The sequence below is a fragment of the Ranitomeya imitator genome, chromosome 2 (genome assembly GCF_032444005.1).
Source record: "Ranitomeya imitator isolate aRanImi1 chromosome 2, aRanImi1.pri, whole genome shotgun sequence".
In the NCBI taxonomy this organism is placed as follows: Eukaryota; Metazoa; Chordata; class Amphibia; order Anura; family Dendrobatidae; genus Ranitomeya; species Ranitomeya imitator.
In genome coordinates this window covers 791,366,868-791,390,814 of record NC_091283.1, presented here as the reverse complement: position 1 = coordinate 791,390,814, position 23,947 = coordinate 791,366,868, and the positions used below count along the sequence as shown (strand labels likewise).

The window sequence follows — 23,947 nt, the reverse complement described above, 5'->3', positions numbered from 1 at the left end:
AACGGCACCAACCTGACACTGTCTGTAGGTTACTGTGCACAATCTTGCTGACAGGTTCACTTTAAGTTAAAAATTCATCCATACGTTGTCCAAATGCTACTTTTATTGCAACTTAAAATAAAAATATGAAAAATAAAAACTAACAAGAGTAAACCTTATTAAACAAAAATATTTTATTAAATACAGTATATTACATATTTTCATACATAGGAAGGTGCAAATTTCTTCTTGACATGCACATTCAACATGTGCATTAACCTGAGAATTATATGTTAAAGTCATAAAAAGTTTTTTGTTTTTTTTTTGCAAAATGATCCTTATCTAGAGCTCATTAAGGGAATTTCAACCAAGCTAAAAAAAAAATATGAACACATTTTCAAAGGTTAAAAAATGAGAAAAAAAGAATCATCACTCAGCTCTTCTCTCTTCAGAGTATCCAGCACTGATGCTCCAGTGATCTTACAAAACCTATGTTTTCGATTGGCTAGTATTTGACCGCTCCGTGCTTTAAGTAATATTTGGGTAACCCCTTTAAGGAGCTTTGATATCAAAATGTTCCCGTCATGACAAAAATGGAGGTATGTATGTTGCAACATAAGTTTGTAACATTATCACTATAATCATATACATATGCACATATATATAAATATATAATGTGTCCTGAGAGGCTTCTAATATAAACGAATTGCAATTTACTCCCTGATATATTAGTTATAATCCTTCAACCTTGCTGTTGAAGGATAACAAAGACTTAAGAATACAGTTGTGTCTAAGGTTTTCCTCGCACATAGATTGTTATCATTTTTTATATCCATTTTTACCAGCGTTTTTGTTTTATTTTTTCTTTCAAGTATTTTTAGTGGTAATGGTTTTTTTTATATACTTTAAACATGCATTTTTTCCATTCTTTAATTCCTATAGAAAACCCTATGAGTAAAATGTGAAGGAAAAAAAAAAAAAAACATGTTATACCTGGAATATGTGTCTTCGTGGAAGACAAAAAAACACATCCAGAAAAATATCCAGAAACAAACTGTAAAGTAACATAGTAACATCGGGTAATTAAAAAAATTGTAAAATGTCCAAAAATTCAGTTTGTAAAACTACCCATAAATGTAAAGATAATGACACTGGATACCCAGGAATAATAAAAGGGTACGGTGGGTACAGAAAGTATATCATCAGACCCCTTTAACCCCTGGATGACCTTGGGATTTTTCGCTTTTCCATGTTCGTTTTTCACTCCCCTCCTTCCCAGAACCATAACTTTTTTATTTTTCCGTCAATTTGGCCATGTGAGGGCTTATTTTTTGCGGGACGAGTTGTACTTTTGAAAGACATCATTGGTTTTAGCATGTCGTGTACTAGAAAACGGGAAAAAAATTCCAAGTGCGGTGAAATTGCAAAAAAAGTGCAATCCTACACTTGTTTTTTGTTTGGCTTTTTTGCTAGGTTCACTAAATGCTAAAACTGACCTGCCATTATGATTCTCCAGGTCAGTACGAGTTCATAGACACCTAACATGACTAGGTTATTTTTTACCTAAATGTTGAAAAAAAATTCCAAACTTTGCTAAAAAAAAAAAAAATTGCACCATTTTCCGATACTCGTAGCGTCTCCATTGTTCGTGATCTGGGGTCGGTTGAGGGCTTATTTTTTGCATGCCGAGATTACGTTTTTAATGATAGCATTTTGGTGCAGATACGTTCTTTTGATCGCCCGTTATTGCATTTTAATGCAATGTTGCGGCAACCTAAAAAACGTAATTCTGGCGTTTCAAATTTTTTTCTCGCTACGCCGTTTAGCGATCAGGTTAATGCTTTTTTTATTTGATAGATCGGGCGATTCTGAGCGCGGCGATACCAAATATGTGTAGATTTGATTTTTTTTTATTGATTTATTTTGATTGGGGCGAAAGGGGGTGATTTAAACTTTTATATATTTTTTATTTTTTTCACATTTTTTTTAATTTTTTTTTTACTTTTGCCATGCTTCTATAGCCTCCATGAGAGGCTAGAAGCTGGCATAGCACGATCGGCTCTGCTACATAGCAGCGATCATCAGATCGCTGCTATGTAGCAGAATTGCAGGTGTGCTGTGAGCGCCGACCACAGGGTGGCGCTCACAGCCACCGGTGATCAGTAACCATAGAGGTCTCTAGGACCTCTATGGTTACCATCCTGACGCATCGCCGACCCCCAATCATGTGACGGGGTCGGCGATGACGTCATTTCCGGCCGCCCGGCCGGAAGCGGTAGTTAAATGCCGCTGTCTGCGTTTGACAGCGGCATTTAACTAGTTAATAGGCGCGGGCAGATCGCGATTCTGCCCGCGCCTATTACGGGCACATGTCAGCTGTTCAAAACAGCTGACATGTCCCGGCTTTGGTGCGGGCTCACCGCCGGAGCCCTGCATCAAAGCGGGGCTTCTGACCTCGGACGTACTATCCTGTCCGAGGTCAGAAAGGGGTTAAATGTTTCACTCTTTGTTTCATTGCAGCTATTCGTTAAAATTCATAAAAGTTTATTTTTTCTCATTAATGTACACTCTGCACCCCATCTTGACTGAAAAAAAGAGAAATGTAGTAATTTTTGCAAATTTATTAAAAATGAATAACTGAATTATCACGTGGTCAAGAGTATTCAGACCCTTAACTCCGTATTGAGTAGATGTTCCCTTTTGAGCTAGTACAGCTACGAGTCTTCTTGGGAATGATGCAACAAGTTTTTCACACCTGGATTTGGGGATCCTCTGCCATTCTTCCTTGCAGATCCTCTCCAGTACCATCAGGTTGGATGGTGAACATTGGGGGACAGCCATTTTCAGGTCTCTCCAGTGATGCTCAATTGGGTTTAGGTCAGGGCTCTGGCTGGGCCAGTCAGGAATGGTCACAGAGTTGTTCTGAAGCCATGCCTTTGTTATCTTAGCTGTGTGCTTAGGGTCATTGTCTTCTTGGAAGGTGAACCTTCTGCCAAGTCTGAGGTCCAGAGCATTCTGGAAGAGGTTTTCATCCAGGATTTCTCTGTAATTGGCCGCATTCATGTTTTCTTCAATGACAACCAGTCATTCTTTCCCTGCAGCTGAAAAACACCCCCATAGCAGGATGCTGCCACCACCATGTTTCACTGTTGGGATTGTATTGGGTAGGTTAAGAGCAGTGCCTGGTTTTCTCCACACATACCGCTTAGAATTATCACTAAAAAGGTCTATCTTCGTCTCATCAGACCATAGAATCTTATTTCTCATAGTCTGGGAGTCCTTTTTTTTAGCAAACTCTCTGCGGGCTTTCATATGTCTTGCACTGAGGAGAGGTTTCCATCGGGCTGCAGTGATAGTTGACTTTGTGGAACTTTCTCCCCTCTCCCTACTGCATCTGTGGAGCTTAGCCATGGTGATCTTGGGGTTCTTTTCCACCTCTCTCACCAAGGCTCTTCTCCCACGATTGCTCAGTTTGACTGGATAGCCAGGTCTAGGAAGACTTCTGGTGGTCCCAAACTTCTTCCTTTTAAGGATTATGGAAGCCACCGTGATCTTAGTAACCTTGAGTACTGCAGAAATTCTGTTGTAACCTTGGCCAGATCTGTGCCTTGCCACAATTCTGTCTCTGAGCTTCTTGGCCAGTTTCTTTGACCTCATGATTCTCATTTGGTCTGACATGCACTGTGAGCTGTGAGGTCTTATATAGACAGGTGTGCGCTTTTCCAAATCAAGTCCTATCAATTTAATTAAACACAGCTGGACTCCAATGAAGGAGTAGAACTATCACAAGGAGGATCACAAGGAAATGGACAACATGTGGCTTAAATATGAGTGTCTGAGCAAAGGGTATGAATACTTATGACGATGTGATATTTCAATTTTTCTTATTTATTAAATTTTCAAAAATTTCTACATTTCTGGTTTTTTTTCAGTCAAGATGTGGTGCAGAGTGTACATTAATGAGAAAAAAATTAACTTTTTTGAATTTACTTAATGGCTGCAATGAAACAAGGAGTGAAAAATTTTAAAGGGTCTGAATACTTTCCGTACACACTGTATGTCCACATTTGAAAATTATTATAGAATTTATCTGCTTAAAACATTGAATCATTTAAAATATTCAATTACTGATCTGAAACTGATCCTAACATCTTTTTAGAGACTAAGTTGCATTTTCTATTATGTAAAGTTGAACAGATAAAAAAAAGTTGGCTGCCTGCCGTCACCACTAGGGGGAGTATAGAAGCTTAGTGCATACTGAGGTGTGGGGATATAGGAGCCATACAAGCGGTAACTTTGGATCCATATAAGAGCTTTGGAATTAATTGAAACTTACTTAAAGGGAACCTCTCCGCATGGTTTTACAGATGGAAATAGTATGGCTTTATAGGTAGTTGTCCCCTTATAAAAAAAATTATTCCTATGAGTCATATGCAAATCAGGTTGGAAGTGCTTAAGGGGCGTGTCAGTGTATTGGAAGAAGCAGTGCAAGTACTTTGACACACCCCTACTAGTCTTTGAGCGGTATTTGCATATGGCTTCCACGCTAGATTTCTCATGAAGGACCCATGAGATCTCTACAAAAAAGATATCATTTAGATTGCAGAACAAAAACCTGTATAGCTATACCAGTAATTCTATACATGCAAATGTGCTGATTGGTTCCCTTTAAGTTACAAAGAATAATTTTATAGGAAAGTGGAAAAAAGCTGTTCAATAGTATTTTAAGATATGAACAAATTTAGCAAATAAGCTCACCTAGAAATGGCTGGTGCCTTTATTTTAGTAATATACTCTAGATATTCTTAGGAACGAGACTATAACTATTTATTCACAGTTTTTCTCCTAATGAGAAAGGGAGGGCTGACTGTAGCCATAATCATCTAATGCTTTGAAGGCACAAAGTAACTCAGAGGAAGATGCAAACTTCTGACCTAATTTTACTATGTAAATTCCTGTCCTTAAATAAATAATGGAGAGCCTTATAACCAAACAAATGCAGAAATGATGGTAAGAAATATCTTACGCTTCAATAATAGCAGTGCAGGGGTCATTTAAAATTGAAAGGGACAATTCATTGTACAATAAATTCTACAGCTATAACACTTTGAAACCAAAGTACCGTATTCATGGTTAAAAAACAAAAAATAAAACAACAGAAAAAGAGCTATAAGGTATACAGGCAAATATTGAAAAGACCTTCTGGGAAAAAGCTGAACAAGCTGCCACTGACAAAAAGGGCTCACCCCACTTCTAAAATGCATAAAGGTCTTCATACCGGTAGCTGGATTAGTCATTCAGATGACGAGCAGAGGTAGCTTAGGACGGCCCCTGCAGAACATGCAGCCATCCAGAAAGGGGTCATCTGTATGGAAACTCAGTGGATCTCTTTAAAGTTATGCATACATTTGGGAATGGGCTGGGTAACATCACTATAGGTAAAAGGGGTATTATCATATTTCTCCCAAACAGTCATCCTAATGGGGCTATCTCATCTACTGAAGTGAGCTTTCAGCAAGCCCCCTTTCTACACAGGTCTGGCTATTTGCTAACATAAGAAATTATGTCCTGTGTCTGAGACAAACCAGAAAAGAACCCGTGGATGTGGAGCTAAAGATCTTGTAACCTTTTTAGATGTGAAGGTTATTAGTAAGTTGCAAATTTAACTCCTTATATTAAAAGGGTATTCTAAAATTATTACATTGCTCTAATTAGTTTGACCACATGAAAATAAATACGTTTGCAATCGATTTGCTTTTTTTCATCTGCTTTCATTCTCCTGCAATGAGAGCTTTTATTTATTATAGCATACAATTCATTTCCATGGAGTTTGACCATTAGTGCCTGCCCAGTCTCTGGCCCCCCAAAAAAAGTGCACAGTAGCTACATTCCAGTAGAGAAGTTATCTCTTAACATATCAGCCATCTCTTTCCAGCCCATTGGTTCATATGTAACAGTTAGCAGCTCAACCCTCCCACTCCTTCTCAGCTCCTGACAAGCTGCTGTTATAACTTTTTCAAAATCCAAAGCTGGCAACAGGTCTACTAATCACAGCTCTTGGTTGTCATGCCTGTGTGCTTGCTCGTGTGCCGTTATTTCTTTATTTAAATATAGTGATAACAGTGTAGGCTCCAGAACAAACTAAATGTGTTACAGCAGAACATGTGCTGAGCTTTATCATTCTACTAATGCTACAGCTTTGCTTCTTACCATAACTGCCACTCAAGGAGGATGCCCCACCCTGCTAGCAATCGGGATGTAATGAGACTGAATAGCCCTGAGCTGTTCAAGAGAGAACTTGAGGATAACCCTTTAGCAGACCGTAGAATATAGATAATATAGATGATTTTTTCAGAGGGCAATTCAGAATGTTTGATTAAGAAAAAAAACATACAAAATGTAAACTACATATAGAAATTCAATGCGAAATGTGACAGTGAAGCCATTGGACAGCTAGTATTGATGCACAAGATGGTGTTTTCTGACTCCTTCACTGTCAGTTGGACCATTGGCAAGGTAAAGAAAATGTTAATATAACATTCCCATGCTCGGATCATTGTTCTTCTATACTTGTCTCTTATAGTTTGACCTTTTTTGAGACAAATCCTTCATGTAAATAGACGTCTTCCTTGGTCTTCATAAATAAATATTAAAGTTACTAATCAATTTTCTATGGCTTTTCCGTTAGAGGACAGTGTAATCAGACTCCAATTTCACAACCTCTGTCCCTGCCACTCCCTCGTACAGATCTGGTACTATCAGCTCAGGGATTTGCACCACTGTCCTGTCGTTAGAAGATTTCTTGCCAGATTGAAGTTTTCTTTGCACTTCTGGAACAGAAATCCGGTCTGATGCTTTCCAGATCCAGCAAACCTTCATAATATTGTATCTGTAAAGAGAGATTTGTTGTAGTATTTGTATGTCCTAGTAATACAGTATATGGAATATCAACATCTCTTATTATCATCATGATAGATAGATAGATAGATAGATAGATAGATAAATAGATATTAGATAGATAGATAGATAATAGATAGATGATAGCTAGATAGATAATAGATAAATATTAGATAGATGATGGATAGATGGATAGATAGATAGATAGATAGATAGATAGATAGATAGATAGATAGATAGATAGATAGATAATATATAAATATATATATTAGATAGATAAATAAATAAATAGATATTAGATAGATAATAGATAGATAGATGATAGCTAGATAGATAATAGATAAATATTAGATAGATGATTGATAGATAGATAGATAGATAGATAGATGATAGATAGATAGATAGATAGATAATAGATAAATAGATATTAGATAGATAATAAATAAATACATAGATGATAGATATATGATAGCTAGATAGATAATAGATAAATATTAGATAGATGATTGATAGATGGATAGATAGATAGATAGATTGATAAAAAAGAAGCAAGGAGGCAGCGTTGCCACATCATATGGGATAATAAAGTCCATTTTTTTCATCATTTATTGTAGTGCTGCCTCCTTGTTTCTTTTGTGTTATTTATGCAAATGGTTATTTGTTTGGAGGGCCTTGCGTCCTGAATTCATCTATACGGCACTGTTCCATTTTTTTCTTCTAGATAGATAATAACTGATAGATGAATGCACAGATTAGGTTTATAAATAAAAAGATAGTGAGGAGTTGCACAAGAATGTTGCGACTTTTGGCATTTTCACGCCAGTTTGAATCATCGAAATGGATGCAGCCGAGGCAAGATGGTACCCGTTAAAACTTTATAGGCCAAAAATGTTACTCCAAGTCCTTGACTGGAGTGGCATTTCTGGTCCAGATCACGGAAGCGCACACCATTCAGAAGATGCACCAAATTCATTAAGTGGTGTGCACATCTTAATGAATTCAATGCATCCAACTCTAAGGAGCTCCTCATTAAAGGGGTTTTCCGGTCTAAAACTACAAGTCTGCGGTCACTCTATGTGACTGGAGAATTGTGAATCCTCACAGAACTTGCATTGCTGTGAGGATTCTCAGCTAGTGAGTGATCATGCGATGTGCATACTTTCGGCCACAGTCCAACTAGCGTGTATCCAGTCTCGCTCAATACACTTGCATTCAGTGAGGCCGAATACAGTCTAGTCAGCACATGACCTCATGTATGCAAATTGCATACTCGCAGTCACACCAAATCCTCTCCCGGAGCTGACACCGCAGCCTGTGATGTGACTATTCACAAGTCTGCAGTCACAGACTGACAACAGACTTATAGCTCATGACAAAAGGGGTACTCGTGACTCACATGAGCTTCTAAAACTCCCAAATTTTTAACTCTATAACCTCCCCTTTATCATCTTTACTACTAAAACAATAACCACAATAGACTTAAATTGGATTAAATGGCCACAGCAGCCTTTATTAACATTAAATACAAACATATTAAACAATAAATTCCCAGAAGGGGTGGTCCTCGAAGCCCCAAAGATAAAACAACCACCAATATCTAAAAATTGCACATCGGCCCCAGGTTAGGTCTTACCCACAGCCACTACGTACCAGCTCGGAGGCAGATAACAACCAAACCTGGCCAAGCCAAGACAAGAACCCCGTGATGGGTCTCTTATCCATCCCTTCCGTGGGATTATTTAATCCCAACCACTTAAATTCACCCAGGGGGAGTCCAGGACATCTTGCGATCCCCTCCTCCATACCCTAATTCCACCAACTTTGAGGACCTTCCCCCCCATGCCACGCTGCCATGAAATTTCTAAAACAATTCGATGTACACCAAAAATAAACAGAATGACAATAATAGAATGTAAGTCCACAAGGACAGGGTCCTCTCCCCTCTATAGGGGAGATCGTCGTGGGACACTCGTTATTAATTGGACTACAGCGGACAGGTAGTATACGGTTTATTATTTTACGTTTTTTTGCAGGCGCTGAAGTATGGTAAGTATGGTTAAATGAAGAATATTAAAATACTTTTTTCCTAACGTGTGCTTGTTTTATTAACCCTTTATTACTATTGGATAGTAATGTAAGTCCTCAAGGACAGGGTCCTCTTCTCTCTGTACCAGTCTGTCATTGTAAACATGTTTACTGTATATCTATAACTCTGTACATAACCCCTTTCTCATGTACAGCACCATGGAATTAATGGCGCTATATAAATAAATAATAATAAACATTATTATAGAACCCAAATAAAATAACAAACCCTCAAACCTCATTTACAAACTAAAAATGGGTGGGTGGAAGCTTCTTGTTTCCAAGTAAAAAGGTACCTAAAATGGTTCCTCACTATATGATCACTGACCCTTTTATACTGGACTCTTGACCCCCCTCTGACCCTACCTCCCTCCCATCATTCAACCCTCAGCTCCACCTAAACTAAAATTATTAACCCCATTTAATCCATAACCCTACTAGCTCACTATGTTCCCACAATACCTTGGCCCCAGTACGGCCTGTCTAGACCAGACAACTCCTTTAAGACTGGTGTATGCAGGGCCGGCGTCAGCACCCGGCGTACCGGGGCAAATGCCGGGGCCCTGAACAAATGGGGGGCCCACTCGTGGCCAGGATACCAGGGAGCCTGGGCTGCTCCCTCAGCAGCTTCGCCACTACTTGAGCTGAGCCGTCACTTAAATAAACATGGCCGCGCACAGTGCACGCTGCTGCAGCGATGTCTCTGCTTCTGCTAGTAATGACGCGGCCGGGCGGACACACAAGCAAAGTTAAAGGCACAGTGTCTGCCTGACCGCATCATTAGTAACAGACACAGCTGCAGCGTGCACTGTGGGTGGCCATGTCTGTTTAAGTGACGGCCATCGATCAAGCAGCGCTCCCTCCACAGCCACATGCCAGAGGAGGGGGGAGTCTGGAGAGATACGGGAGCAGTCTGCTGAATGATCATTTTCCTGGTGTGTCTGGATGGATAAAACACTGACTTGAGATTTGGCCCATAATCAATAAATTAAGGTAGAGAACTGTGAATGTTCCCAGATAAGAAACGCTTCCATAGCAAAAGTCAAAAATGGAGCAAGAGGGTCGACCATCCCACAAGCTTTGGCAATATGTGTATATGTCTGCGTATTGTGTGTGTGTGCATGTCTGCGTATTGTGTGTGTGTGCATGTCTGAGTGCTGTGTGTGTGTGTGTGTGTGTGCATGTCTGAGTACTGTATGTGTGTGCAGCATGTCTGCGTACTGTATGTGTATGTCTGCGTATTGTCTGTGTGTGTGCGCGCATGTCTGCGTATTGTGTGTGCATGTCTGAGTACTGTATGTGTGTGCAGCATGTCTGCGTACTGTATGTGTATGTCTGCGTATTGTCTGTGTGTGTGCGCGCATGTCTGTGTATTGTGTGTGCATGTCTGAGTACTGTATGTGTGTGCAGCATGCCTGCGTACTGTATGTGTATGTCTGCGTATTGTGTGTGTGCATGTCTGAGTACTGTATGTGTGTGCAGCATGCCTGCGTACTGTATGTGTATGTCTGCGTATTGTGTGTGTGCATGTGTGTGTGTGTGTGTGAGTGCATGTCTGCGTATTTGTGTGTGTGCATGTGTGTGTGTGTGAGTGCGCATGTCTGCGTACTGTAGATGTGTGTGTGTGTGTATGTCTGCGTATTGTGTGTGTGCATATCTGCCTATGTGAAGGATGAGGGGGAAGGCTAGGCCCTGTGTAGTATATCTATATTTCTCCTCCGTATCTGTGCATCATGAATCGTGGTATGTGGGCCCACTGAGACTCTTTTGCCCGGGGCCCACAAAATCCTGGAGCCGGCCCTGGGTGTATGCAACAACAGTCGGCTCCATGGTACACATAGGCTAGGAATAAATACTATTTTTCCTCCTTTTCAAAGTAAGAGTGCTTCAATTTTTTTTTTAGCAAATATAGATATATAGAGAATTAGATAGACAGACAGATAGATAGATGATGGATATGGGATATATAGATAATTAGATAGGTAATTAGATAAAGAGGCAGATAGATGATATATAGATATAAAGAAAAGGGACGTCACCTTGCCGTGGTTGATGGGCATACATGAAATGGCCAATTTATGCGCTAAGAACCTTCATTTTTGTAAGTACATCTTACTGGGTAATAAGGTGTCTGATGTGCAATGACTCCGACATGCCTTCAGTTTTGTTACTCTGCCTTATGAAGGATCAAAACAACCTCATAGGAGGCTTCCACTACTGTAAAATGGAAACTTAATGGGTCCAGTGTGATGTAAAAAACAAAAAACAGACAGTGACCTAACAGACAAAAGCAGATCATCTGTCCTCTGTGTTCTGTTCTCCGCTGGTCTCTTGGCATCAACATCTAGAGTGGGGTACACACGACCACAGAAAACAACCGTTCAGATGGATTGCAAAGGGTGCAGCCCAGCAGTAGCCACTGGGTGGCTGCTGGGGTCACATGACCCCCATACTGGTTATTAAATGGGATATCCGGGACTTTAAAAAAAAAAGGGCATGTGTCATGATTCAATATTGCATTCATGGCAGCTCTGGTTCTGCTGTAATTTAAATGTTTTTTTTTTTTCTCTTGGTCGGACAAGAGTTAATGTCAGTCTCTTGCAAGCAGCTGCTTTTAGGTTGGTCAGCTGATGTTTGTTGGTAACCACTCCCACCTCCCTGTAAGTAGTCACATGACCCATCAGCTGATGGTCAATAATAGAGTTATTCTATGCAGATCATCCTGGAGTGAGGAGCTCTCGTGTATCGGTGGTGTTTCTGCTGCTGGAGTTCAGACTCCTGGTGCTATGCTGCTTTGGAGCTTAGCAGCAGAGGCTGAAGATGAGTATTTTGTCCATTTTTCTTTGTCCTGTGTTTGTCTCTTCCCCTGTGTTTTACTATATGCAGATATGCAGTAATGAGGCTAGCGTTCTTGCTGGCCAGTACACTAACCAGGGTACATTGAGGAGACAATCAGGAACAAGGCACGTGATGGCAGCGGGGGAATAACTAGTTCCTGATTGTCTCCTTAATGTACCCTGACTAGTGACTCTCCGGTAAGGACGCATCTGTACTCTAAATCAGAATATACTGATATCAATTCAGCTAATGGCAGGCCAGTAGACTGTGGAAAAGTAGAGCATTCGGAAGCCAATTACATGCATTTTTTTACAGGAATGGAGGCCAATCCCTTAATAAAGTGATTTAAAGTGATTTGAAAAAGTTTCATAACTTTCCACGATGGGCAAAAAATATAAAAAGATGTAACGTTTATTTACTCTTTAACTTTTTATAGTAGTGGAAATTTCCATTACGCATCAACACAGGTGTGAATTTAGCCCAATGCAATTGTACAGTATTTGGCATGGTCCAGAAGATGAAGGCGACGGATAAAGATACCGTATTGTTACTTACAAATGCTGCTTGCAGTTGGGTGGTCTCTTCATGATGTTGCCCCGTTGTAAGTGCTGCAGGATACTGGAGGGAGGAACTTCGGGGTAAGGAGGAGCACCTAGAACAGAGAAAATTACTGTTTACACTAAGCACTATAAATTTTATACATAAATAAATAAAAATGACGGTTTAGACTTGGGCCTCATTCACACGTCTGTTTCAAAGGAATATCGGGGACTTAAAAAAAAAAAGGCATGTAAACAGAGGCAACAACCTGCCTGTACCCGGCGCCGGTCATTGACCACTCCTGCCAGAGATTCAGCTTCTCCCTGTCAACAGAGCAGTAGTTTCTCTTCCTGCTGACAGGGCGGAACTACTGGTGTCATGCTGATTGACAGCCGGCTCTCCGCTGCCTAATTGGGGCAGTCCAGTAAAAATGGGCAAACAGACTAAAAACAGATAAAAATCAGATATAACACACTGATGAAATTTGGATTTTTTGAGGGGCATACAAGGAAAAAACAAAACAAATGTGTGCTTTTAGGTTTTTTTTTACGAACTTGCAGGAAATGGAGTAGGACCGGTCTTACAAGTCTAAATTTTACAGTCCGCGAACAGTTGAACATCAGAAGACCTGCAGCTAAATCAGGACATCACAGTCCATTCTCGGAGCGTGACTGTCACATGTGTAAAAATGACCTAAGCAGAAGAGACATCCTTACCCAAAGTGATCATCTCATAAAGCAGAATTCCAAAGGACCACCTGAAAGAAATTAAAAGACATTATTATCGCAGAATAGTGCAGTCTGTATGGAGTTTTAGATGGAAATGTGAATATAAAAATATGAAAATAAACAAAAATAATCACGAATGGCGGCAAAAACTATTTGTTTATCCAATTACTAGTACAAATATCTATTGGGTTATGGTCACCTGTGGCAGATACTGTATGTGATGGACTTTCCGTCTGGATTTGTTGTGAGCAAATCTGCAGTGTTTTGCAGTTAGGGCGCAGACAGGCAGCCATATTTGTCGTGTGAGGATTGGATCCTCTGACTGACCATCGGCTCTGTCATGCTCAGGTCAGGAGAGGTGCCAGTCCGTGCACTGCAATGGGCGATGCTCACACGAGAAATACGACCGTTAAAGTGAATGAAATGTTACCATATCTTATCCACACACTGCAGAAAAAATCTGCATATTACTCTGCAGTGCAGAGTATAAATTCACATATCAATTGATTCAATGGATTTTCATAACGCATTTTACTTTTTTATTTATCCGTAAAATCTGCTGCAAACGTCTCAAAGATCCACATGCAACACATGATGATACAACAAAATCCTCCGTTGAAAATTTGCAGTCATATTGTCATAAGCTATGACTTATTTAAAGGAGCCAATATTCGGGATTTGAGCTGTTTTGACAGGCCAACTATTGGCCCATCTAAACAGGCCAGCAAACACCCAACAAACGCGCAAAGCACTTGCTTGTCGGGTGCGATGATTTTCAAGCTTGCTTAGCAATCATCTCTTTCGGCAGCACATCATCTTCTGTAAACAGGTGATGTCTTTCCCATAATGTGATGTTTTATGGGTACAGAAAATGTTATTAATGATGATTTTGTGTGAATAGATGAGTGATTGACATTAAAAAAAACGCAGATGAGCTTGTATATAGCCAATTGGGAGTTGGATCCTGTCGTGTAAACCCGCCATTAGGTAACATAATAACACTCTTCCCTAAAAGACTAGCGACCAGATAACTTTAACATCCAACTTACCCCCCTGAAAATTTTTCTCACAGGCAGGCAGCCCCAGCAATGCTTCCCCCCTTAAGAATAGAACCTCCCAATGAATACATCTGACACGCTGGTAACTTTAACATCCATCACCTCCACCATAATTACTCTCCTGCATGACCACCCCACACCAGAAAAGTACCCCCTGAACCATCTGCCCTGGAGGACAACAGTCCAGACACTTTGATTTAAGCCTCCATCCTCTGCACCTAAAACGTATAAAATCATATCATCCCACCTTCGGTTGACCCGGTCACCGCCGTCGCACCACACTTGATCTGACAGGAGGTGGAGCGACACCTCACCAAGTTCAGCACACAAAATGTGTTCACTGGCTCCTCTCATGTGTCACAGGCAGTAGCGTAGCTACCAGAGGGGCAGAGGGGGCCATGGCCCCGGGCCCAGTGCTCAGAGGGGGCCCACGCGGAGCTACGCTACTGTAAGTGTATCAGCACACTATGCCGAGGGGCCCGATGCCAGTAGTGGGCTCCCCGCCCGTCACTGCACTGATGAGGGAAGGAGCGCTGCCGATGCTGACAGTGGGCGCGATGACGTCACCACCCGGCGCCCGCTGTCAGAAGGTGAGCGGGAGGTTGGAGCACCGCTGGAACAAGGAGAAAGAGAGGTGAGTATTTATTTATTGTTTTTTTTTATGGGTGCTGCCTTAAACGTCAGGATCTGCCTATAGGGGGGCTGCCTTATACTTCAGGATCTGCCTATAGAGGAGCTGCCTTAAACTTCAGGATCTGCCTATGGGGGGGCTGCCTTATACTTCAGGATCTGCCTATAGGGGTGCTGCCTTATACTTCAGGATCTGCCTATAGTGGGGCTGCCTTATACTTCAGGATCTGCCTATAGGGGTATTGCCTTATACTTCAGGATCTGCCTATAAGGGGGCTGCCTTATACTTCAGGATCTGTCTATAGAGGGGCTGCCTTATACTTCAGGATCTGCCTATAGAGGAGCTGCCTTAAATGTCAGGATCTGCCTATAGGGGGGCTGCCTTATACTTCAGGATCTGCCTATAGGGGTGCTGCCTTAGACTTCAGGATCTGCCTATAGGGGTGCTGCCTTATACTTCAGGATCTGCCTATAGGGGTGCTGCCTTATACTTCAGGATCTGCCTATAAGGGGGCTGCCTTATACTTCAGGATCTGCCTATAGGGGGCTGCCTTATACTTCAGGATCTGTCTAAAGAGGGGCTGCCTTATACTTCAGGAGGATCTGCCTATAGGGGGGCTGCCTTATATTTCAGGATCTGCCTATAGGGGGGCTGCCTTATACTTCAGGATCTGCCTATGGGGGGCTACCTTATACTTCAGGATCTGCCTATATGGGTGCTGCCTCATACTTCAGAATCTGCCTATGGGGGAACTGCCTTTTACTACAGAGTCTGCCTATGGGGTGCTACCTTGTACTACAGGGTCTGCCTATGGGGTGCTGCCTTTTACTAGAGTCTGCCTATGGGGAGCTGCCTTATACTACAGGGTCTGCCTATTTGGGTGCTGCCTTATACTTTAGAATCTGCCTATGGGGTGCTGCCTTATACTACAGGATCTGCCTATGAGGTGCTGCCTTATACTACAGGGTCTGCCTATGGGGTGCTGTCTTTTACTACAGGGTCTACCTATGGGGTGCTGTCTTATACTACAGGGTCTGCCTATGGGGGTGCTGTCTTGTGCTATAGAGTAGGCCTATGGGGAGTGCATTATACTATATGTAGTCCTATAGGGAGTGCATTATGCTATACGGAGACCTATGGATAGTGAATTATACTATATGGAGGCTTATTGGGAGTGCATTATACTATATGGAGACCTATGGGGAGTGCATTATACTATGTTTAGGATGATCTGGTGCATTATACTATATGGAGGCCGTCTAGTGGGCCATCATACAGTGTGGAGATTACAGTGAAGGGGCCATTATACAGTGTTGGAGCCATCAAACAGTTTGGGGGCTACTAAGGGGTCAGTATTCTGTGTGGATGTTACTATAGAGTGAGGGGGAATTATACTGTGTATAGGGGAGCTGTACAAGAGGGCAGACTCGAGACATTATTAAATGTAAAGTGGGCACTTCTTGTTATAGGGGATCTCAGGTTACTGTGACTATCAAAGGGGCACACATGGCATTATTACTTTCTAGGGAGCAAAATGTGGGCACTGTTTTCTAGGGCACTTGCACCCGGCATAACTATGTTATAGAGGGGTGCTTTAAAATTTAGAAGGCACAGACAACCACTCAGCAGGTGCAGTAATAGGGACACATACAGCAACAGCGGCTCAGTATTGGGGTATCAGCAGGATGAGGCGTTTGTGCAGGTTGGGAATAGATGGTGATGGGGCTGGAATATGAGTGTGTGAACATGAAGTGAAATGTGTCTTTGTTGTATTCTCTGCAGACGAGTTCAGGGTAGAAGAAGTTGTCATGTCTGTCTGTGCCAGATTTTCCATCATCAGCGGTAAGACATTATCTGTAACGGTGCCGGGGCCGGACTGGCCATTGGGCAATTCTGGCAAATGCCAGAAGGGCCTGTCTGGTCATGGGCCGCCTTGTCTGCTACGTTGTTAGCAGAATCAATGTTCTCAAGACTCCCATACTGTTAACAGTTGTGATGGAGCACAAAGTTGCTGACTCCGTCACTTACCCCAGCAGGCTATTAGAAGCTCTGTGTTTTGATTATATGTTTGTGCAGGCACTGTAACATCCCTTCTTTTTTTTTAAATTAATTTATTGTTTTTGTTATTTATCATGGTGTTATATACCACTGACAACACTGCCTTTTTTTCTTTTATTTGGTTTTATGGGGTGTTTTAATTTTTTTTTCTTCTAATACTTATTTACATAATCAATTATAATTAATATTGTTTATATTTATTTATGTATAATATTTTTGTATCTATTTATATATTATTAGAACTTTTTTTGGGTGAGTCATTTATAAGTCTAATTTAGTGCTTGAGGATGCCAATAAAGTGCTTACAATTTTTGGCATTTTTAGTACAAGTCTTTGAGTCCAGTTTTGGTTACCGATTATCAGTCTCCTTCCAGGTAAAAATGTATCTTTGCATTCTAAAGGTGCATTTACACTGAAAGAAAGGTTATAGTGAACAAGTACCCCCAATCAGCACCCTGACTGTCTTGGCCAGAGTGGAGAACCACTGAGAAAATAAAGCTCTTGCCATGTCAGACATGGACTGTCCACATATTACATGGTCATCTATTAATTAAAATGACTGGCATGTAATTCTTTGGGTGCCTACAGCTTCCCTGGTGGATGCTTTCCTGAAACGGAAAGTACTTGCAAGCAGCATAATACAAAGAATAGCAGGTTTACCCAGAATCCTTTGCAGTAGGCGGAGCTATGCAAATCATCTCTTTCCACCCCAGTCTAATCCACAGCGCTTGGAACCGCCAAGCGTGCAATGCTGCAGATTAGTTTCTAAATTTACACAGCCAACCAATTCCTACCTGTGGACACGTGTTTCGGGCTTTAGGCCCTCATCAGCACAGGGCTGGAATTGGTTGGCTGTATGGAGTGGGGCTCGGTGAGCAAGCGATACATATATGCTAGCCACCTTAGGGAGAGACCCAAGTTGGGCAAAATGTAGCGGGACGAAAGAGACCGAAAAGCCCTCTACTTAAAGGAAATACATAGTGGATGCTTTCCTGAAACGGAAAGTACTTGCAAGCAGCATAATACAAAGAATAGCAGGTTTACCCAGAATCCTTTGCAGTAGGCGGAGCTATGCAAATCATCTCTTTCCACCCCAGTCTAATCCACAGCGCTTGGAACCGCCAAGCGTGCAATGCTGCGGATTAGTTTCTAAATTTACACAGCCAACCAATTCCTACCTGTGGACACGTGTTTCGGGCTTTAGGCCCTCATCAGCACAGGGCTGGAATTGGTTGGCTGTATGGAGTGGGGCTCGGTGAGCAAGCGATACATATATGCTAGCCACCTTAGGGAGAGACCCAAGTTGGGCTAAATGTAGCGGGACGAAAGAGACCGAAAAGCCCTCTACTTAAAGGAAATACATAGTGGATGCTTTCCTGAAACGGAAAGTATTTGCAAGCAGCATAATACAAAGAATAGCAGGTTTACCCAGAATCCTTTGCAGTAGGCGGAGCTTTGAAAATCATCTCGACTGGGGTGGAAAGAGATGATTTGCATAGCTCCGCCTACTGCAAAGGATTCTGTGTAAACCTGCTATTCTTTGTATTATGCTGCTTTCAAGTACTTTCCGTTTCAGGAAAGCATCCACTATGTATTTCCTTTAAGTAGAGGGCTTTTCGGTCTCTTTCGTCCCGCTACATTTAGCCCAACTTGAGTCTCTCCCTAAGGTGGCTAGCATATATGTACAGCTTCCCTGACAATACGATATGATCGCAAAGAGTTTTGGAAACTAGGCTTACAGCAATTTGTTGATCAAGAGGCCAACTTCATTTTTTAAAGTTTTTTTTTCTTTAGATGGCATGTGTGGCATAACAGATATTGAGGTGAACTTACACATCAGACTTCTCTGTGATAGGTAAGTGAAGGAGACGTTCGGGAGACATCCATTTCAATGGCGCAGGACGTCGAGCAGGAAAGTTCCCTCTTGTATACATATCACATGCTCCACCCAGTCCAGTCAGTTTTATGGTGAAATCGCGCTGGATGAGAACATTTCGGGCTGCGACGTCTCCATGCACTAGTTTCCGCTCATGTAGGAAATCCTGTATCAGAAGGCAACAGCAATTACTCACTATAGAGCGTCCATAAACTTTGTCTTCTACAATATAGGGGAAATAACTAAACCTTTCGAAAAAAAGCAATGATCTCGCTGCGATTGGCCATCTTTAGAGTCCTACTCGCCAGGAACTATAAATGAAATCTTGGAATCACTTTGAAGAGTGAATAACCAACAACCTTTGTAGCCATATTTATAGTAATTGTAAAAGCTGCAATATTAAATATTCAGGCTACATATATTGTCCGTGCTGTGATATTCAGTAGTAATCCTATAGGGTCATGTTAGTTATAGTGAACAATAAGCCTTTGTGTGCAGTCAGACACTTAGGAGGGTCCATTTACACACGACACGATCGGTAAACTTTTACTGATTGACGGTCTTCTGAATGATTGTTTACACAGGGAAACTAAAGTAAACCATGTGCACTGAATGATCTATACTAGATCACCAAGTGCACAAGCTGCCATTTTGCCTTTGTTCTTGGCGTTGCGAGTCCTCTTTATATAGAACGAAGCACTGAGAACTGATGATCTTTTATGCTTCATAAAAGATCATTTCACCCATTGATCGAGCATTTGCTCATACATCGGGTGATCGAGACCAAGGACAACATCTGCAAAGAGTTTGCATGTTCTCTCCGTGTTTGCGTGGGTTTCCTCTGGTTTCCTCCCACATTCCAAAGACATACTGATAGGGAATTTAGATTGTGAGCCCCATCTGGGACAGCGATGAGAATGTGTGCAAACTTTAAAGCACTGCGAAATATGCTAGCGCTACATAAAAATAAAGATTATTATTATCGAGAGCCTGATTACACGGCAAGATAATGATAACAATGCTCATTGACAATTATCTTACAGTATGAATGCTGCTTGAAGCTGGGCATCATGAGATAGCTGTCTTTGTGACCGCCACTAGCTCACTAAATTCCCCAGTACAAATGCGCATTCTGCTCAGCCTTTTTTTCAATCAAGAGAGAGAAGAAATCCGTTGCCCTTATGAGTCTCATCTCCTCTGAAAACCAAAAAGATTGGCCGATTACATTTTAACTACCCCATCCTTTTCTCTCCAATTACCATTTGTCAGGAAAAAGTCTGGAGACCACCATAAGATGTTTGATTGGGCCAACTGAAATCTGCAGGTTCTTCTAACATTCAATTAATGGATATGGAGTCTTTACGAGACCATAGAGAAATAATGTGACATTTAACCATGACATACATGGACAAGTTGGATCTGTCAAAGTGGAAGATGCTCTTTGTTCTACACCGTGAATCATACAGGTTGATTATGAGCCAGTGACTCTCCATATGGATCGGGCATGTGGACAGTTGGGAGCCATTTAAATTAGCCATATGGAGATAGTGGCCTCAAGTGCTAATTGGAAGCTCATAATAATTTGCTATGGAGAGAAATACAATTTTATATGAAAGTCATCAAGTTTAGACTTTGGTGACACTGGCATTTAGGTTTCTTTGCATGAGGTTCCTATGGTATAGCGTCATCTAATGCACCAGTCTAGATTCTTACATAAGTCAGTGGGATCCGGCATATTAGTTATTGACCCTATAAATGACAGCCATAATATCAGTGTGAACAAAGCCTCATTTGATGGTGGATAATTTACAATACGTCATGCAGACACATTAAAAGAAAAACATTTCTGAACATCCCAAACATACCAGAGCTGTCAGGGTCTGTAGGGCTATTGTGTAAATTTGGCACTCGGTGATGTCGTAAACTATTCCATCCATTGGCACGAAATCCTGGTAATTAAATTATACATTTGTGTAATTAATAGAAGACGCCGCACCAAGACAGAAGTATACAAGTATAACATTGTGAACTGCGTATAGAAGGGTATTTCCCACTAATGACGAGCTTCCTTGTACATCCGGTTATTCTGTTGATATTTTTTTGCACTCTGAAGACTTCTGCAAGGGTTTCGCTGCGGGGTAAATATGTGCTGATGCTGTTCTCTGATAAGGAGGTAAATAGTTTCACTTTTTTAAATTAATCTAATAAACCTGCTGTGAAAGATGGAAAAAAAACGTATCCTGTTTTATATCTGATCACATACAGTGATATCACACAAAAAACACCGGTTTTGCGGCACGACATGGGGCACGGTACAAGGATCCTTGATTATAATAAAAACTTTATTCTTGTGTAAAACAAGAACTATATTTACTTTGACTCCATCGATTCCATATTAAGTTCGTCTTTATTGCTACATGTCTTTATAGTGTATATAAAATGGAGCAAACCTAGAAAACCAACACAAGTTGGCAAACCTGGCACCTGAATAAATAATAATATATTATTTTCTTTATTGCAGAATTGAATAATATAGACATAAAAAGCAGAAAGGCTTGGGTGTCTCCACAGATGTTTCAGTAAGATTTTATATTCCACGAAAGATATTCTGTGTCTAGAGATCTATTAAATTAAAGCAGATTTGTCCTAGTTTTCCCAATGCAAACTGTATATAATATTAAATAGATCTCTTAGAACTGATGAGCCTGGTGTACTTATCATGTAAATCTATGTAAGAATGACTGTATAATCCTGATGTTATAATGAGCAAGTTATCTGTCCAGCTATAAAGAGAGAGCACTTGATTCCTAGTGCATTCAGTCTTAACCCACCTAGACTGAGTGACGGCTGCAACTTGTGCTGAGCAGTGAGAGATGTTAGTGTAAGGAGGTGAAGCACAAGAAGAGTGGTGGGTTACCTTCTCGGCTCTGTGCCTGGAACCATCGAGCTGTGCTACTGGTTCCCCAGAGGGCAGACTTAGCGACTGGGACAGGAAGGAAGCCAGGCAGAGAGCGGGGAATGCTTGCGCGCAAGGAACAGAGCAGCGTGAGCAGCGGTCAGAGCAGGGTGCAGCTGGGCTCCGGGAGAGAGAGAGAGCTCTCGGTCAGAGGACAAATACAGGAAGATTGCCCAGAAAGACTGCATCTTGTAAGTACATGAAAGCGGACTCTGCTGTGACTGGAGAGCGGCGCTTTGAGACCCGTGTAGAGACATTGGCCGGTGCAGAGACTGCGACCCCCTGGTACCCGCGGTATCAGTACAGAGACTGTGATTCCTGGTGAGAGACTTAGCAGTGCAGAGCCCCTGATTCCTGGTGAGAAACTTAATAGTGCAGAGCCCTTGATTCCTAGTGAGAGACTTATTAATAGACTGAACATCGTTTTCCCGGGATAGGCTGTGCTGTAAAAGCTGAAGACTCAGAGCCTGTGCATATCACATTAACTCCCGAAACCCCAGGCAGCGTGCTCCTAGAGACTACTCAGCCCACGGACAACAGAAGGGCCGACAAGTGCCGCTGTTTCTCGCCGCCTACGTTGGAGAAGATGACCCTTCAAGCAAGTCCTCATCAGACTGATAAGTGTTCTTTTCTAAAGAAATCTTGCTTACTTCTGTTACACTGTTTGACTCCCATATTTTTGCACTGTTTTATTGCCAGTTATTTTCCTTTGCTTCCTCCTTGCGAGGAGAACCTGATTCCTGTTAATAAACCCCTCAACTGTTGGTCTGTCTGTTCCGTGGTGACATACTCAGTACCTGCATACTATTACATTAGCAGCAGCGGGGAGGAGGGCCACTGGGGAGATGTCAATCAGGCTAGATGGGCACAGATGGAAATGCAACTTTCAAAAAGGAATATTCAGTCATTCTTTTGTTCTTTTGAAATAAATTTCCAAAGTTAGTTAACCATCAGGCCTAAAAGATTTATTAAAAGGAAATCTGTCAGGAGGATTTTGCTATGTAATCTGAAGACCGCATTAGATAGGGGCTGAAACACAGATTTCAGCTGTGTCACTTATTAGGCTGTGTGCTGTTTACTTACAATGAAGGTTTTATCACTAGAAGATAATCAATGCTGGACTACAGTAGCGCGTGAGCTCTGGTTCGACCACATCCCCTCACATGATGAGCAGCTCAATGTCAATAAACAATATACATAGGTGGTCTGGTGTGGGCGGGGTTAGCTTTCTCAGCTCTGCTACATGCTGCATCTAAAAACACGGATTGTGTTACAACTGCTGCACCCGGTAAACTACGTGATACATCACTGGAATCTGGGTCTCTTTTCCTACATTATGGTGCTCTCAGATGAGGTAGCAAAAACCTGGTGACAGATTCCCTTTAATAATGTATGCATTTTGTATTGTGAAATGTGGCAAGAGATCTGCTTTAAATTCAACAGTAAGCAACATTAAACAGTCAGATTATAAAATTATGCTCAGAACATATTATTAAAGTACTACACACACAGAGATGTGTTAAATGTAAATGCCAGTGGTAATAGGATGTTCTGTGCACACTTTGCTTGTACTTACTCTGCGACAGTCCCAGAGAAACTTTAAGAGCGACCCCGGCTCTACGCACTCCGACACCGTGCAAAATGGCTTTGTTTCAGTGCAGCACCCCAAAATTTCCACCAAATTAGAGTGAGTGCCCAACCATGCTTGAAATGCTGCCCTCTGCAGGAAAGCACGGACCTCACAGGGCTCGGCCGTTCCTTCAGAAGAGAAGTTGGAAGAAGGAAATAAAAATATAAAATAAATGCCAAAAAGATATAACTATTAAAATAGTGTTATGAGTTAGATTATAAATATCTTATTATAATATCATATAAAAATAATAATATAATAATTATAATTCTTATCGATATTGTGCAAATATATTCCACAGCACTTTATAATTTAGATAGTACATGAACAATCTGATATTAAAGAATAATAAACTAATTAACAATTCATCAAGATAAGTGAGGGTTTTGTACCCAAGAGCTTACAAGCTGTAAGGAAAAAGTGGTGACAAAAAAGGATAAAATACATATGTACTATACAAAATAAGGATTTTTTTCATTTTCAAGAGGTTATTTACCTTACATTATATTTACTTAATTGTTACATTATAGTGGTAAAATCACAAAAATATTAATGTAAAAATGTTTGTTATTGATTAGTTCATGAATATATTATAATAAGGGTTGGAGCTTCAGTTTTGTAAGCCATGTGTATAGACAGCATAGACGAGTAAATCAATTCGCTTTGAATTT

At 41.2% G+C, this 23,947-nt stretch overlaps 1 protein-coding gene across 2 annotated transcripts in view; it reads right to left on the bottom strand.

Annotated features, from left to right (window-relative positions):
* Positions 1-153: 153 nt before the first annotated feature.
* STYK1 (serine/threonine/tyrosine kinase 1) overlaps positions 154-23,947 on the bottom strand; it is a 54,360-nt gene continuing 30,566 nt past the window's right edge. For both annotated transcript variants that reach the window (XM_069753648.1, XM_069753649.1), the window contains exons 5-10: positions 23,223-23,404; positions 20,556-20,639; positions 18,648-18,856; positions 13,056-13,096; positions 12,355-12,451; positions 154-6,868 (exon numbers count right to left, since the gene is read on the bottom strand). In XM_069753648.1, coding sequence (XP_069609749.1) covers positions 6,664-6,868; positions 12,355-12,451; positions 13,056-13,096; positions 18,648-18,856; positions 20,556-20,639; positions 23,223-23,404 — 818 coding nt within the window. In that variant the 3' untranslated portion in view covers positions 154-6,663. The remainder of the gene's footprint in view (positions 6,869-12,354; positions 12,452-13,055; positions 13,097-18,647; positions 18,857-20,555; positions 20,640-23,222; positions 23,405-23,947) is intronic.